At 44.2% G+C, this 14901-nt stretch overlaps 1 protein-coding gene across 2 annotated transcripts; it reads left to right on the top strand.

The window, feature by feature from the left end:
* The first annotated feature begins 5587 nt into the window (after nt 1-5587).
* On the top strand, nt 5588-11016 carry TOB1 (transducer of ERBB2, 1). Of its 2 annotated transcripts, none has more exons than XM_043584060.1 (2): nt 5588-5696; nt 9065-11016. In XM_043584060.1, the coding sequence occupies exon 2, from the start codon at nt 9212-9214 to the stop codon at nt 10247-10249; it is 1038 nt and encodes a 345-aa protein (XP_043439995.1). In that variant the 5' UTR covers nt 5588-5696; nt 9065-9211; the 3' UTR covers nt 10250-11016. The 2 variants fall into 2 exon arrangements, with proteins under 2 accessions (XP_043439995.1, XP_043439994.1); XM_043584059.1 differs by lacking the exon at nt 5588-5696 and adding an exon at nt 6730-7134.
* Nucleotides 11017-14901: the final 3885 nt, after the last annotated feature.

A 14901-nucleotide genomic window follows, 5' to 3' on the forward strand; every position in this document is an offset into this window, starting at 1 on the left:
AAACCATCTAGAACATCTGGGGAAGTTCTAAAATGAAATTTAAGATCAGAATCATGTTCAGCAAACTATTTGGCACACAGTATGCAAGGTGTTCACATGCATTAAAGAGGAAAAATTCAAAGACCTCTCATAGAAATGTGGAGAAAAAGCGTGGCTAGAAAATTCATTGAAAGCGTAGTGCAAAGAACTGACAAATATGTGAAAACATATTCATCTTACACATGATCAAAGAAGTGTGAATCAAAACAACAAAGAGATACCATTTTATTTATCAGATAGCCAAGAATGTAACAAATATCCTAGCGGTCAATGCTGGCTAGGATGTAGTGAGATAGACGTAATTATACACTGGGAGTGTAAAATAGTACAGTCTTTCTGGAAAATGGGTTGTCTTTATGTATTAAGAGCCTTAAAAATATCCCTTCTGGGGTGCTCATTTGGTTAAGCGTCCGACTCTTGGTTTTGGCTCAGGTCATGATCTCACAGTCTTGAGATTGAGCCCCATGTCAGTCTCTGCACTGGGTATGGAGTCTGCTTAGGATGGTCTCTCCCTCTCCCTCTGCCCCTCTCCCTACTTACGCTCTCTCTCTCTCTCTCTCAAAAAAAAAAAAGTTTAAAAACTATCCCTTCTCTTTGATATCTGATAAATACACTTAGGGAACAATCCCAAAGAAATAATCAGAGATGTAGTTAAAGATTTATATGTAAAATGTGTGCATTGATAGATGAATGAAAAAGAAGATGTGGTATACGCACACACACACACATACAGGCACACACACACAGAGAATATTACTCAGCCATAAAAATGACTGAAATCTTGCCATTTGTGACAACATGGATGGACCTAGAGGGTGTTATGCTAAGTGAAATAAGTCAGAGAAAGACACGTGCCATATGATTTCACGTATATATGGAATCTAAAAAACAAGACAAATGAATAAACAAACTAAGCAGACTCTTAAATGTAGAGACAGATGGTGACTACACTTATGATGAACACTGAGTAATGTATGTAACTGTCAAATCACTATGTTGTACCCCTGAGACGAATCTAACATTGTAAGTCAACTATACATCAGGAATAAATTACTGAATTACAAATTCATTGACATTCCTCCCTTTGGAGGTGGTGGGAGTGGCGGGGGGGGGGGGCGCTCTGGGCTTTCCTCTTGAATCTAGACAGGCTTCCGATCACTTTGACCAATGGAGTATGGCTGAAGTGGGGCTTTGTGAATTCCAAGGCTGGGTCGTAAAAGGCCACGCGACTTCCATTTTGGCTCTCTTAGAATGTTCGCTCTTCAGAAGCTCTCTCTTGAGGTGCTTCCTCTGAGAACCAGCTGCCATGCTGGGAGAAGCCCAAGCCACAGGGAAGGTTCAGAGGCCACGTGTAGACGCTGCAATACGGTGTCAACTGAGCCCAGCCTTTGGGTCGTCCCAGCCCAGGTACTAGACAGATACGTGAAGAAGCCTCCAGACAGATTCATGCTGTTCTACTCAGGAGCCGCTGGCCACCTGTGCTAATTTAAATGTACATTTAATTAAAACTAAATGAAAGCTTTAGTTCCTCAGTCACTCTGGCCACATTTCAAGTGCTCAGTAGCCACAGCACAGAGATAGGCCGTTTCCATCATTGGAGAAAAGTTCTATTAGACACATCTGCTCCGGATGATTCTTGAATGTTCAAATCTTCCTAGCTGAAGTTCCAGATGTTGTGGAGCCTAGAAAGGCCATCTGGTCCCCTCTACCCTGTCTGAACGCCTGACCTACAGGATCCCAGAACATAGTAAAATGGGTATTTTATGCTACTAAGTTCTGGATGGTTATGTAGCATTAGTAACTGGAATAAGTTCCTTTGATAAGAAGAGCAAAGCTTTCTCAGAAACCCTCCCCACTGACTTCTGTTTACACTGCTTTGTCAGAACAGTGTCACAATGCTAATTCCACTGCAAAGAAGCCTGGGAAAACATGTAGTTAGCTCTTACAGCTTTGTGTGTGTGTGTGTGTGTGTGTGTGTGTGTGTGTGTTCTCTCTCTCTCTCTCTCTCTCTCTCTCTCTCTCTCAAATACAATATATATTGTTGGACCATGTATATCTTTTCTAAGCTAGAATTTTGTTATGTAATTCTGTTTGAGTAAGGAGAGCTGCGTAATAACGGATGCAATCTATGCTTGAAATTGACATATCATTTTAACAGAGCATTTTCCATTTTTCTTAGCAGACAGGCTACAACAGGTGAAGTCTAGAATTCATACGTTTAAAGTATTCTAGCACTATTAGCTCACAGAGGCTTTGAATAAATGTTCTTTGCAGGTAGAATGTTATAAACACTGTATCATTCCCAGAATCTGCAAATGTAATTTGTGCCTGAGATCAAAATCCTCATCCTTGGCTAATGGAGAGAAATTCAAAGATTTGGTCTGGATTGTTGTTCACCAAGATAACAGGGAGTAAGAAGGTTATAAGGGCACCTTCTCCTGTTGGACCCAGTTGCTTCAGTGGGATTGCCTGTTCCAAAGATAAATGGGTTTGTTCAGTGTTATCTAGTTATCTTTCAATTACAATGTCCGTGTTCCCATCTCTTTTAGACAACGTATGGCCCTCCTCCACTAACCCATATGAGAAGCCACAGGAAACCACACTGAGGTTTCCTCAGTCATAAGTGTGTGACTTCCTTTGAAAAGTGTTTAGGAAAGGGGCGCCTGGGTGGCTCATTCGGTTGGGCGTCAGACTCTTGGTTTCGGCTCGGGTCATGATCTCACAATTCGTGAGTTTGAGCCCTGTGTCAGATTCTCTCTCTTTCCCCTGCTCTTGCTCTCTTTCTCTCTCAAAGTAAATAAGAAAAGAAAAGGAAAGAAAAATGTTTAGGAGAGAATTGGTTTACTTGGTTTTTAATAACTCAATGATTATGTAATAATTGCTCCTCAATAATATTAAAGTGTGCATGACAGTCTGCAAGAAATGAATGACAATGATGAGAAAGATTTCATGCTTGCATGCTAACTTTCAAATAAAGATAAAAGTTTGATTCTCTAGAAGTAAAATAAGCCTTGATAAGTACACATCAGGAGATGGTGACTCTCCTGTAATCCTCAGTTTGCAAAGAAACAGAATGAGAATTACAAGGTTTAGGACACATCTGTCAGAAATCAAGGTGGGAGTGTGTGTGTGTTTGTGTGTGTGAAGAAGATAATAATTCAGCGCACTTTCAAGAACTGTATTTCGCAATGATATTGGAACATACTCGTTTACCTTCAGTGTAAGGCACTGCTCTAGGAATCTTGTGGAATGCAAGGTGGGGAAAGGCAAAGACTGTGATTTTCAGTGACTATTACGCGCCCAGAGAGAGGAATACCTATTGTTGCAATATCACCTGAAGCCTATCGAACGCTTATTTTTTTTCCCTCCATTAATCAAAATAGTCATTTAGCAGTCCACTCCCCTGAACAATTCCAAAGTAAATGTTAAATAGTAATAAGCCATATGAGGGGGGTCCTTTAAAGTGTAAACTTGCGTAAGGGGAATTTTATACCTCGTGACTTGGAGGAGTATGAATCTGGTTTCCCTGTATTTGCGATCTATATTTTTAAAATAACTATGTTATTTACTTTAAAGGCATTGAGTTTTAAATGTGGAATATTTTAATTGAAAGAGATGTTAGAGATTATGTCATCCAACACTTTTTATAGATGAGTGATATGAAGGTTGATAGAAATGGGTAAAATTCAGATACCTGCCCTTCAGGACTTTGCCCAGCATATCATGGGGCCTCCACATGTGTGTGTGTGTTTATACCTGCTCTGAAAAGTCCTCATACCCTCGGGCTGAGCTGCAATAACTCATACAGTTTTGGCATTTAAATTTTTTATTAAAAAACTCTACCGCTATTGATAATTAATCAGAACCTATCAGACGAGTGCTCTAGAGTTTTAAGCCTGGGATTATAGATTGGGGACATTCAGAAAAGAGAATTTGTACCTTCCTTTTGCGAATTCTTGAAAAGTATAGATAAGGTAGACAAAATTACAATTCATCTATCTTTGGTTAGACATTTTAATCTCAGCCAAGCCTAATATGCTCCTCTAATTATAGTGATATATTTTCCAAATTACAAATCAGGACACATGACCTCACACATGGCCCTGCAATTCTGGATGTTTGGTACAGTAATGTCATTTGCCTAATGGTAAGAGAAATTATGCTCTGGAGCACATGAAAAATGAAGTGCTTCACTTGATAAACCATTCCCCAAATTTCCCATCTTGTTACCTGTAATTTCTGTGCTCAGCTAATCATAAAATTAAAAATAACTCATTTTTTATAACAAATGGAAGGAATGCTCATTATAGAAAACAAAAAGTTACAACTGAGCAAAAAGTAGAAAACACTGGAAGAATATCTTGATGTAGAGAAAGGGGAGGTTTTTTTGTTTTTTTTTAATTTTTTTTTACAACGTTTATTCATTTTTGGGACAGAGAGATAAAGAGCATGAACGGGCGAGGGGCAGAGAGAGAGGGAGACACAGAATCGGAAACAGGCTCCAGGCTCTGAGCCATCAGCCCAGAGCCTGACGCGGGGCTCGAACTCACGGACTGCGAGATCGTGACCTGGCTGAAGTCGGACGCTTAACCGACTGCGCCACCCAGGCGCCCCGAGAAAGGGGAGTTTTAATTAAAAATGCTTCCGGGGTGCCGGAGTGGCTCAGTGGGTTGGGCGGCTGACTTCGGCTCAGGTCATGATCTCACACTCTGTGATCAGGTCATGATCTCACACTCCGTGAGTTCAAGCTCCGGGTCGGGCTTTGTGCTGACAGCTCAGAGCCTGGAGCTTGGTTGGAGTTCTGTGTCTCCCTCTCTCTCTCTCTCTCTCTCTCTGCACCTCCTCCACTCGCACTCTGTCTGTCTCTCTCTCTCTCAAAAATAAACATTAAAAAAAAATTTTAATGCTTCCAAGAAATAAAATAAAATGCTTCCATACTTTCACAATCAAATCCCACTTTTCCTTGTTACAAAAAATCCAAAGACTGAAAAATCAGTCATTGAGTAAAATTTCTATGTTCTTAGACTGCAGGAGTTTTAGGAATCTGTACAATAAACGTTAAATCGGCCACCCGACCACTCCCACCCTCAAGCCATTCTACAAACCAATCTTCCTCCCACTCCCAGTCCCCACAATGGCGACTTTAGAAATTTCCGAAATATCCTCTACCAGTTCGGTTCCTTCTAAAGGGGATCAGGGATGGAGGCACGAGGGCACGGGAGTCAGAGTGGAGAAAAAGGCTACATGCCTAAAGCGTAAAGTCTCTAGGCCTAACACCTAAAGCGGCTGTGTGCGGGCACAGCACAACCGGTCTACACAGCCGGCTCCGCGGACACCCCACTCCTCGGGGAGTTGCGCTTTAACTTCCTTATAGCAGGTTGAGAGTTCAGGCCCCACGGTTTTAAGAGGAAGGCGGAGCCCCAGCTGGTGTTTTTCCAGGAAGCACTTCTTGAGCTCAGAGGAAAGCGGGGAGAGAAGGCCAAGCGCCGGGCGTTTCATTCATTGCTCCTCTTTCTCCCCCCTCCCTACCATCCCTCCGCCTAGACTTTCTCTCCTCTTTTCCCAGTGCGAGCTTGACGTCTGTCTCCTGGATACCAGACAGCCAATCGCCTAGTTGCTAAGGGAGAAGTGCGGCCAATCAGGCGTCGTTGCTACCTGTGAGTAATATTTTTAGCCGAGAGGGACGCTCGGTTCCACTCCCACTGTAACTTCGTGTATTTCTCTGCTGCAGGTTGTGAAAAGGGCGCTTACCCGCCTCCCTGGAGTCCCTCTCTTTCCCCGCTCCCTGTTTACCCGCTCACATTTCAACCGAAGATTATCTTAAACGTGCATTACAGGAAGGCACCGTGTTTATTGTGTGTATTTATGTTAAAATACATTTGAATACACGCATGCATATATATACTTGGATACGTACGCAGTTTGGCACGGAGGCCTGGGTTGGGACCTTTGGAATAAAATGTGATTCTTCTTACAGTCTCAAGTTGCTTGCCCCCACGTCCGAGTTGCTGCCAGATCGCATGGGGAGGTCTGAAGTGGGATGCAGAGGCAGTTAAACTGTCACCTGGGCGGGAGGTGTGGCCAGGTGGTCTCTCTTCCCCACCCCCAGCCTGGCACGGCAGCTTTGGGTTCTGCTGTTGCCACTCTCTGGGTGGCAGTTGGCCTAGGCCCCTGAGGTGATTAATATTCAATTAATCGGGTGCACGAGTCCCTGTCACAGTTCGCCCTTTCTCTAGGCTCTCCTGGGTGCACTGGGGGCCGATTTGGTAGCTCGTTCACGAGTGGGATTTTCCTGGGCCACAGTCCCACTCGGGTAGTGCATTTTTGTAAACTGTCCCCTCCTTCTCGAGGCTCTCCTCCCGTTCTTCCCCGCCGCCCCGCCACCTGCCTCGCTCCCCTCCCCCCTCTTCTCTCCGGTGCTCTCCGCCCAGATTTAGCGTCAGCCGCCCCACCCACTACCGTCGCCCTCACTGGCACGTCTGCCCCCCAATCCCGTTCCCAGCTTTCTCTTAATCCCATCCACAGTGGCTCCAGAACGTCGGTTCATTGGCCGTCGTGGAGCCCGAGGGGTGTGGCCTTGTCCACTCGGCCCTCCGCCGCCCGTCAGGACATGGGCAGGCGAGACTTGACCAATGGCATCGGGGGGCAGGGCAGGGGCGGAGCCGCTGCTGAGGGTCTGGGGTGCGGGGCCGCAGGGCGGGGAATGGTTACGCGGCCCGGAGCTGTGTGACGCGAGGCGGGCGCGCGCGCACCCCTACGGGAGGGGATGGGGGCAGGGAGGAGACTATAAAACGAGAGGCGGGGCGCGCGCCGCGGCAGAAGGAGCGAAGCTCTGGCCCGGCGCGGAGTGGGCGCACTACGGGGACGCTGGGCCGGGCACCGGGCTGTGTGGAAAAGCGAGCGCGCTCGCCTGACCCGTCCCCGCCACCCCGAGCCACAAGGGTCGAGTTCCTGAGACCCGCGCCGAGGCCCCCGTCCTCCGCCCGGCGGCGCCGTCTTGCATTCAGCCAGCTGGCCGCTGCCGACCCTCCCGAGCCCCCGCCCTGCCGCCCCTTCTCCCCCGCCCAGCGGCCGGGTCTGTGGTGGAAGCAGCCAGTAAGTATCGAAGGGCGGCGGGCGGGGTCCGGAGGCGGAGGGGCTGCAGCGGCGTCGAGCCCCGGGCCCTCGGGGACGGCGGCGTCGCGGCCCGGGCGCGGAGGGGAGCGGCTCCGAGGGGCCCCAGCGCGCCCGGGGCCCGGAGGCGGGGCCGGCCGGCGCGTCGGTCTCGGCTCGGGCCGGGAGGGTGAGCAGGGAAGGGCTGCCCGGGCCGAGCTGACGGGAATCGGGGGTTGGGGCGCCCGGAGGAGCGGCGAGCTCGAGGGGGACGCTGGGGTCCGCGGGGCCGGTGGCCGCCGGGACTGAAAATGGTGCGGGGGAGCCGGTGCTCCCGGGCTCTGGCCGGGTCCCAGGAGCCTCGGGCGGGGGGCGGGGGGCGGGAGCGGCGGGTCAGGTTACGGCGGGGGGAGGGGAGCGGCTGACCCGGAGCGGCCGGCGCCCCGACCCGCCGGGTGCCCGGCCCCGAGTGGTTGCTTTGCCATTTCTCGTGGCCTTCCTCCTCCTCCTTTTCGGAGGAGACTTGTACTCTCCTCCTCCTCCTCTCTTCCTCCTCCTCCTCCTCCTCCTCCTCCTCCTCCTCCTCCTCCTCCTCTTCTCTTCCTCCTCCTCCTCCTCCACCTCCTCTTGCTGCTGCTGCTTGCTGCTGCTCCAGCGCTTGGGCTCCGAGGGCTGTGAGCTGAAATCTAATGAGACCCAACTGGCTGTTTATGTAATTCTTCACACTCCTGTCTTAAGGCGTTGCTTTAAAACTACCTTCCGCGGAGCCTGAATTTCGCTCGGCTGCACCTTCAAGCAATTTGGCTTAATCAGCTGCCTTCGCCGGCACTCCGGCTTTGGGCTTGCAGAGTGTAGTTTGTGGGCCGCCGGGGATCCTTTCCCTTTGTCATCACGAATATGGAACATGGAACAGATGGATTAATACCAACTTGAGTTTTAAATGCCCTTTTAAATCAGCCTCAGTGTACGAATAGATTCCTTTTGCAAATATCTTCTGTTTGCCCTTGATCTTTTCTTCTCCCCACCCAGTGCTGATCCAGCAAACGTTTAAAGGTCGACCTTATCGTACCAGCCTCCCCGGCTGTTCTCTTATCGTGAAGGAGGGAGGTGGTTTTGAAAATCAGAATAAAACTCAGAAGCCCTCCCCTTTAAAGAGAATAATCAATAGAGTGTTGAAATTAATTATTGCTTTTGTTGCACTTGCTGCTAAAGAGAAATCTTCAGACTTAGAAAAATATACATTGAAAAGAAAAGGCACAGAGAACCTCGATTATTACAGTGTATGCCCTTAGTATTCAAGAGGGCAGCTATATGGGATCATTTGTTTCATAATTATCGTTCACAAGGTTGGCAATTCATTTAGTATTTAGTATTTTTAATTTTAGCATCATGTACTTTGGAAATCAAAATAATTTCCCTAGCTCCTCAAATGTCTAAATGTTTAACGATACAGCAGATTGAAGCAGCATAAATCCAGAATGAATTGAAATATAAAATTCACTTCTAAGTTGGTGAATAGGAATATGATCACTTTCTAAAACTGGTATATATGTGTGTGGAGGTGGGTGGACGGGTGTCTGGAGTAGAGTTTCCAATAAATAATCTTGTGAGAATTGAGGGAAGAAATACGCTACATGCGCTAGAGAGATACTGTTTTTTTTTAGAACTGTATTCAGGAAAAGAAAAAAAAAAGTAATAGGGTTGAAAATTTTGTTTTAAGTGTAAATCCTAAGTTTTCCCATGAGATTTTGAACTTCAATAAACAATTTTCTATTGTACGTTCCTTTATTTTGTGCTATTTATATTTTTCTGACTTGCTAGCCTATTAAACTTTTTCTAAAGTAATGTTACTCTGGGGGTAGAAGAGGTTGTGGGACTGAGATTTATCTTATTTGGACATGTTTGTTTTTGTTTTGTTTTGTTTTTCTTTAAGGAGCAAGACCACTCAAGGTGAAGGATAACCTACAGAATACCAGCACTCTGAATGAGAATTTGTTTCTCTGCCACAAACTGAACACTTGTGTGTGTGTGTGTGTAGGGGGGAGTTGAAACACAGAGCTCACTTTGTGGCATAGCAGCTATGCAGCTTGAAATCCAAGTAGCACTAAATTTTATTATCTCCTATTTGTACAATAAGCTTCCCAGGAGACGTGTCAACATTTTTGGCGAAGAGCTTGAAAGACTTCTTAAGAAGAAATACGAAGGGCACTGGTATCCTGAAAAGCCATACAAAGGATCAGGGTTTAGATGTATACACATAGGGGAGAAAGTGGACCCAGTGATTGAACAAGCATCCAAAGAGAGTGGCTTGGACATTGGTGATGTTCGTGGCAATCTGCCACAGGATCTTAGTGTTTGGATCGACCCGTTTGAGGTTTCCTACCAAATTGGTGAAAAGGGACCAGTGAAGGTGCTTTATGTGGATGATAATAATGAAAATGGATGTGAGTTGGATAAGGAGATCAAAAACAGCTTTAACCCAGAGGCCCAGGTTTTTATGCCCATCAGTGACCCAGCCTCATCAGTGTCCAGCTCTCCGTCGCCTCCCTTTGGTCACTCTGCTGCTGTAAGCCCTACCTTCATGCCCCGGTCCACTCAGCCTTTAACCTTCACCACTGCCACTTTTGCTGCCACCAAGTTCGGCTCTACCAAAATGAAGAACAGCGGCCGCAGCAACAAGGTTGCACGCACTTCTCCTATCAACCTCGGCTTGAATGTGAACGACCTCTTGAAGCAGAAAGCCGTCTCTTCCTCAGTGCACTCTCTGTACGGGCTTGGCCTGGGTAGCCAACAGCAGCCGCAGCAACAACAGCAGCCATCCCAGCCACCGCCGCCCCCGCCGCCGCCGCAGCAGCAGCAACAGCAGAAAGCCTCTGCTCTCTCTCCTAATGCCAAGGAATTTATTTTTCCTAACATGCAGGGTCAAGGTAGTAGTACCAATGGAATGTTCCCAGGTGACAGCCCCCTTAACCTCAGTCCTCTCCAGTACAGTAATGCCTTTGATGTGTTTGCGGCCTATGGAGGCCTCAACGAGAAGTCTTTTGTCGACGGCTTGAATTTTAGCCTAAATAACATGCAGTATTCTAACCAGCAATTCCAGCCTGTCATGGCTAACTAGAAAAAGAAAAAATGTATCTTACGAGTTGAAATGCACGGGCCCAAGGGGGATTTTTTTTTTTCACCTCCTTGAGATTTTTTTTTTTTTTTTTTTTTTTAAAGCTTATAGTAAGGATACATTCAGGCTTGGTTACAAAAATAAAACATGCATCATTTTTCATTTGCCAACCAAGCACAAAGTTATTTTATACTGACTGTATATTTTAAAGTATACTCTCAGATATGGCCTCTTACAGTATTTAAGATATAGCAAGGACATGGCTGATTTTTTTTTTATAAAAAATTGGCACTAATAAGTGGGTTTATTGGTCTTTTCTAATTGTATAATTTAATTTAGTACAAAGTTTGTAAAATATCAGAGGATATATATATTGTTTCTACGACATGGTATTGCATTTATATCTTTTTACTACAGTGATCTGTGACAGCAGCAGCTTCATGTTGTATTTTTTTTACTGAAATTGTAAAATATCCATCTTAAAGACATCAACTATTCTAAAAATTGTGTACAGGATATTCCTTTAGTGGTGGAATTAAAATGTACGAATATTTGCTTTTTCAAAAAAAATGTATTTTCTGTTAAAGGTTTAAAGATTTTTGCTATATATTATGGAAGAAATGTAATCGTAAATATTAATTTTGTACCTATATTGTGCAATACTTGAAAAAAACGGTATAAAAGTATTTTGAGTCAGTGTCTTACATGTTAAGAGGGACTGAAATAGTTTATATTAAGTTTGTATTAAAATTCTTTAAAATTAAAAAGCACTTCTTGTGGTCTTTATTTTGAAGCTGTTGCCTGGCCAGTGCTTGGGATGATTTTATTCATTCATTCATTCATTCATTCATTCATTCATTTGCAGCTTTCTTCAGCCCACACCTGTCTCCCTGTGATAGGGATGGTTATGCTACAGCTAGCCAACCCTATTTTACAGCAAGTTTTAAAGTGTGTCTGCTGACATGTAAGAGAGTCACATGATAAAATGAAATTCACTGGTAACCTGAGAGGATTTATTTGAAATGTATAGGGGGAGGCCATTGGATCGGTTTTCTGTTTCTGCATGGGAGATGAATAACTCAGAAACCTTGCTTGGACAAAACAGCTGACCTAACTAAGAAGATTAGGTGTGTTTACTAATTCTCACACTTAAAGTTCAGTCATATTTAGCTGGAGAATATAGGATCAAAATATGAAGATTGGACAGGTTGCTCAATGTTAGTATTCCGTGTGCATTTTCCCAGAAAGTTTACCTTTTTTTTTTTTTTTTCAATACACTTGGATAGCCAATCTGCTTTGGAAGTAGAGGGGAGGTTCAAAGATTACTCACCTATAATACATCAAATTGTAGTGGCTTGGGAAGGGGGTTCTTAAAAAGTGAGGAGTCAGAAGAGAAAGACGCTATTTTTGAAGTAAAATAAGTCATTTCACTGTTTAAATGTCCATTGATAGTGTGTTGACATCGTATCGGTGAGAAATTTGCCTTGAATTGGAGGAAAACTTTGTACATACAGTAGGAACCAACACTGGGTTCCTGGTGAAATAAATTTGGTCTTAAATGAGTTTTTTTTGGACACCCATGTACAAAAAGCCTTTTGTCTATTACCCATGCAGTTTAGAGCAATAAAAAGTTTTAAAAACACAAGCACTAGGCATAACCGAGCCGAGCTGTCTGCTCCATGGTGAGGCCTTTGTCCTTGAGTGGACAGAATGAGGCTATGAAGAGGTACTGGGATAGTGAGTGGAACCGGGAGATCCGGTCTGCCAGCACCATCAATTACGTGCTTTTGTGATCCCCAACTTTGAATAGCTATAAGAACACTCACTAATGGTTTTAAGTTCTAGTATCTGCTGGAGACTTTTGGGTGAGGTTCTAGGCTTACCAGAAAATATGTTTTACAAATCTTTTTTTTTTTTTTTTTCTTACAAAGAAAGACTCCAGTTTTAACATACTTCTTCTGACCATCAGAAGGCAGCGGGACAGTAGATATACATAGAATTTGTAACAATCTGGGACACTAATACGTATAATCAGATTCTAAGTAATCGAGCTTAATGTAAATATGAATATCTCCCACATCTTATGGATGTGTGTATTGCCAAAAGATCCTAGAGGAATTTCATATTGGTCCATATGTCTGTCTTGATTGGCTTCAGAAAAATCAGTTCAATTTGAACTTGGTGTCCTTGAAGGCTTTTTTTTTTTTTTTTTTTTTTTTTTTAAAGAATGAACAGAGGCACTGTTTTCATGCCCTTTTTGCTCATTAGGAATGGAAGTATGTTTTAAATTTTTATTTTAATTCCAGTTAACATACAGTACAATACTACTTTCAGGTATACGATATGGTGATTCAACACTTCCATACGTCACCTAGTGCTCATCACAACAAACGCACTCCTTAGTCCCCATCACCTGTTTCACCCCTCCTCCCACCCACCTCCCCCCTGGTAACCATCAGTTTGCTCTCTGTGGTTAAGAGTCTGGTTCTTAGTTTGTCTCTTTTTTCCCCCTTATTTGTTTTGCTTATTAAATTCTACATACGAGTAGAATCTTTGTCTTTCTCTGACTTCTTTCCCCTAGCATTATACTCTCTGTCTCCATCCATGTCGTTGCAAGTGGCAAGGTTTCATTTTTAGGGCTGAATAATATTTGTGTATATATATATGTAGACATATACCACATCTTTATCCATTTATCAACCAATGAACACTTGAGCTGTTTCCATAATTTGACTGTTATAAACATCAGGGTGCATGTATCTGTCCCTTTGACTTAGTATTTTTGTATTCTTTGGATAAATACCTAGTAATGCAATTGCTGGGTCATAGGGTAGTTCTATTTTTAACTTTTTGAGGCACCTCCATACTGTCTTCCAGAGTGGCTGCACCAGTTTGCATTCCCACCAAGAGTGTGTGAAGGGTTCCTCTTTCTCCACATCCTTGCCAACACTTGTTTCTTGTGGTTTTGATTTTAGCCATGGAATGGAAATTTTTCTTTTTAAGATTTTATTGTTAAGTAATTTCTACACCCAACATGGGGCTCAAATTCAACCCCGAGATCAGGAGTCACATGCTCCACTAACTGAGCCAGACAGGCATCCTCAGGAATGGAAATTTTTCAAAAGGTACTTTTGTCAGGGGCACTGAGTGGCTCAATTGGTTGAGTGTCTGACTTTGGCTCAGGTTATGATCTCACAGTTGGTGAGTTTAAGCCCCACTCTCTGCTATCAGCATGGAGCCCACTTCGGATTCTCTGTCCACCTCGCTCTCTCTGCACATCCGCTGCTTGCGTTCTCTCTCTCTCTCAAAAGTAAATTTTTTTTTTTTTTTAAAAAGGTACTTTTGTCTAGCATACCTTATAAAGCCTTAGAAAAGCTTATTTAACATCTTGGTCCCAAATCTTTTTCTCCCCATTCTGCTGTCACACTCTTGACCCTTTGTGGGAAATGTTTTAGTTGACGATTTGATGAGTTAATTTTTTTTTTAAGATTTTATTTTTAGGGGCGCCTGGGTGGCTCAGTCGGTTGAGCGTCCGACTTCGGCTCAGGTCACGATCTCGCGGTCCGTGAGTTCGAGCCCCGCGTCGGGCTCTGGGCTGATGGCTCAGAGCCTGGAGCTTGCTTCCGATTCTGTGTCTCCCTCTCTCTCTGACCCTCCCCCGTACATGCTCTGTCTCTCTCTGTCTCAAAAATAAATAAAACTTAAAAAAAAAATCTTTAAAAAAAGATTTTATTTTTAATCTCTATACCCAGAGCGTGGGACTTGAACTTACAAACACCTGAGATCAAGAGTCTCAGGATCTACCACTAAGCCAGCCAGGCACTTCTGATGAGTTAATTATCTTAATAGGTCTTTCTCATTGTTTTTACTTCTATAACTATGGATACTGTCGGTATAGCAGCCTCTAAATGGCCCGTTCTTGGTGTCCAAAATACTGTCTTACAGATTGCATAGCTCATTGATGATTGAATAAGATGATACCAAAAAGTAGCTCTTTGGGTTTAGAATATTCCTTACTGCCTGTCTTTTCTAAAATCAGGTGTATTGTTAAATCTCCTTTGAATAGCTTTAAGCCTGTATTAGATGGCAAATGTAGACCTTCAGTCAAAATGCCTCCTTAAAAAAAACAAAACAACAACAACAACAAAAACGCCTCCTTAAAGATAATGACAATCTTTATATACTGTGGTTAACTTCTTAGCTTTTGAAGGTGAAACTAAAGGTGCCCTAAGTGTAAAATGTTCCAATGTGTGTTTGTGTTAATTTCATTCTCATATAGCTGTCTTATGTACAGGCATTTTAATTGAGAGATTCGCACAAATGTTTAGGAGGTAGGTTATATTAAAACAAGTCACTGTAGGGGTGCCTGGGTGGCTCAGTCAGTTGAGTGCCCGACTCTTGCTCTCTGCTCAGGTCAGATCTCACTGTTCATGAGATCGAGTCCCACTTTGGGCTCACCCTGACAGCACGGACCCTGCTTGGGATTGGGATTCTCTCTCTCTCTCTGTACCCCTCCCCCCATCTCCAAGAAATAAACTTAAAAAAATAGGGGTGTCTCAGTCGATGAAGCATCCAACTCTTGGCTTTGGCTCAGGTCATGATCTCTCAGTTTGTGAGTTCGAGCCCTGCGTCCTTAGGCTCTGTGCTGGCAGCAC

Source organism: Prionailurus bengalensis, chromosome E1, assembly GCF_016509475.1.
Source record: "Prionailurus bengalensis isolate Pbe53 chromosome E1, Fcat_Pben_1.1_paternal_pri, whole genome shotgun sequence".
NCBI lineage: Eukaryota > Metazoa > Chordata > Mammalia > Carnivora > Felidae > Prionailurus > Prionailurus bengalensis.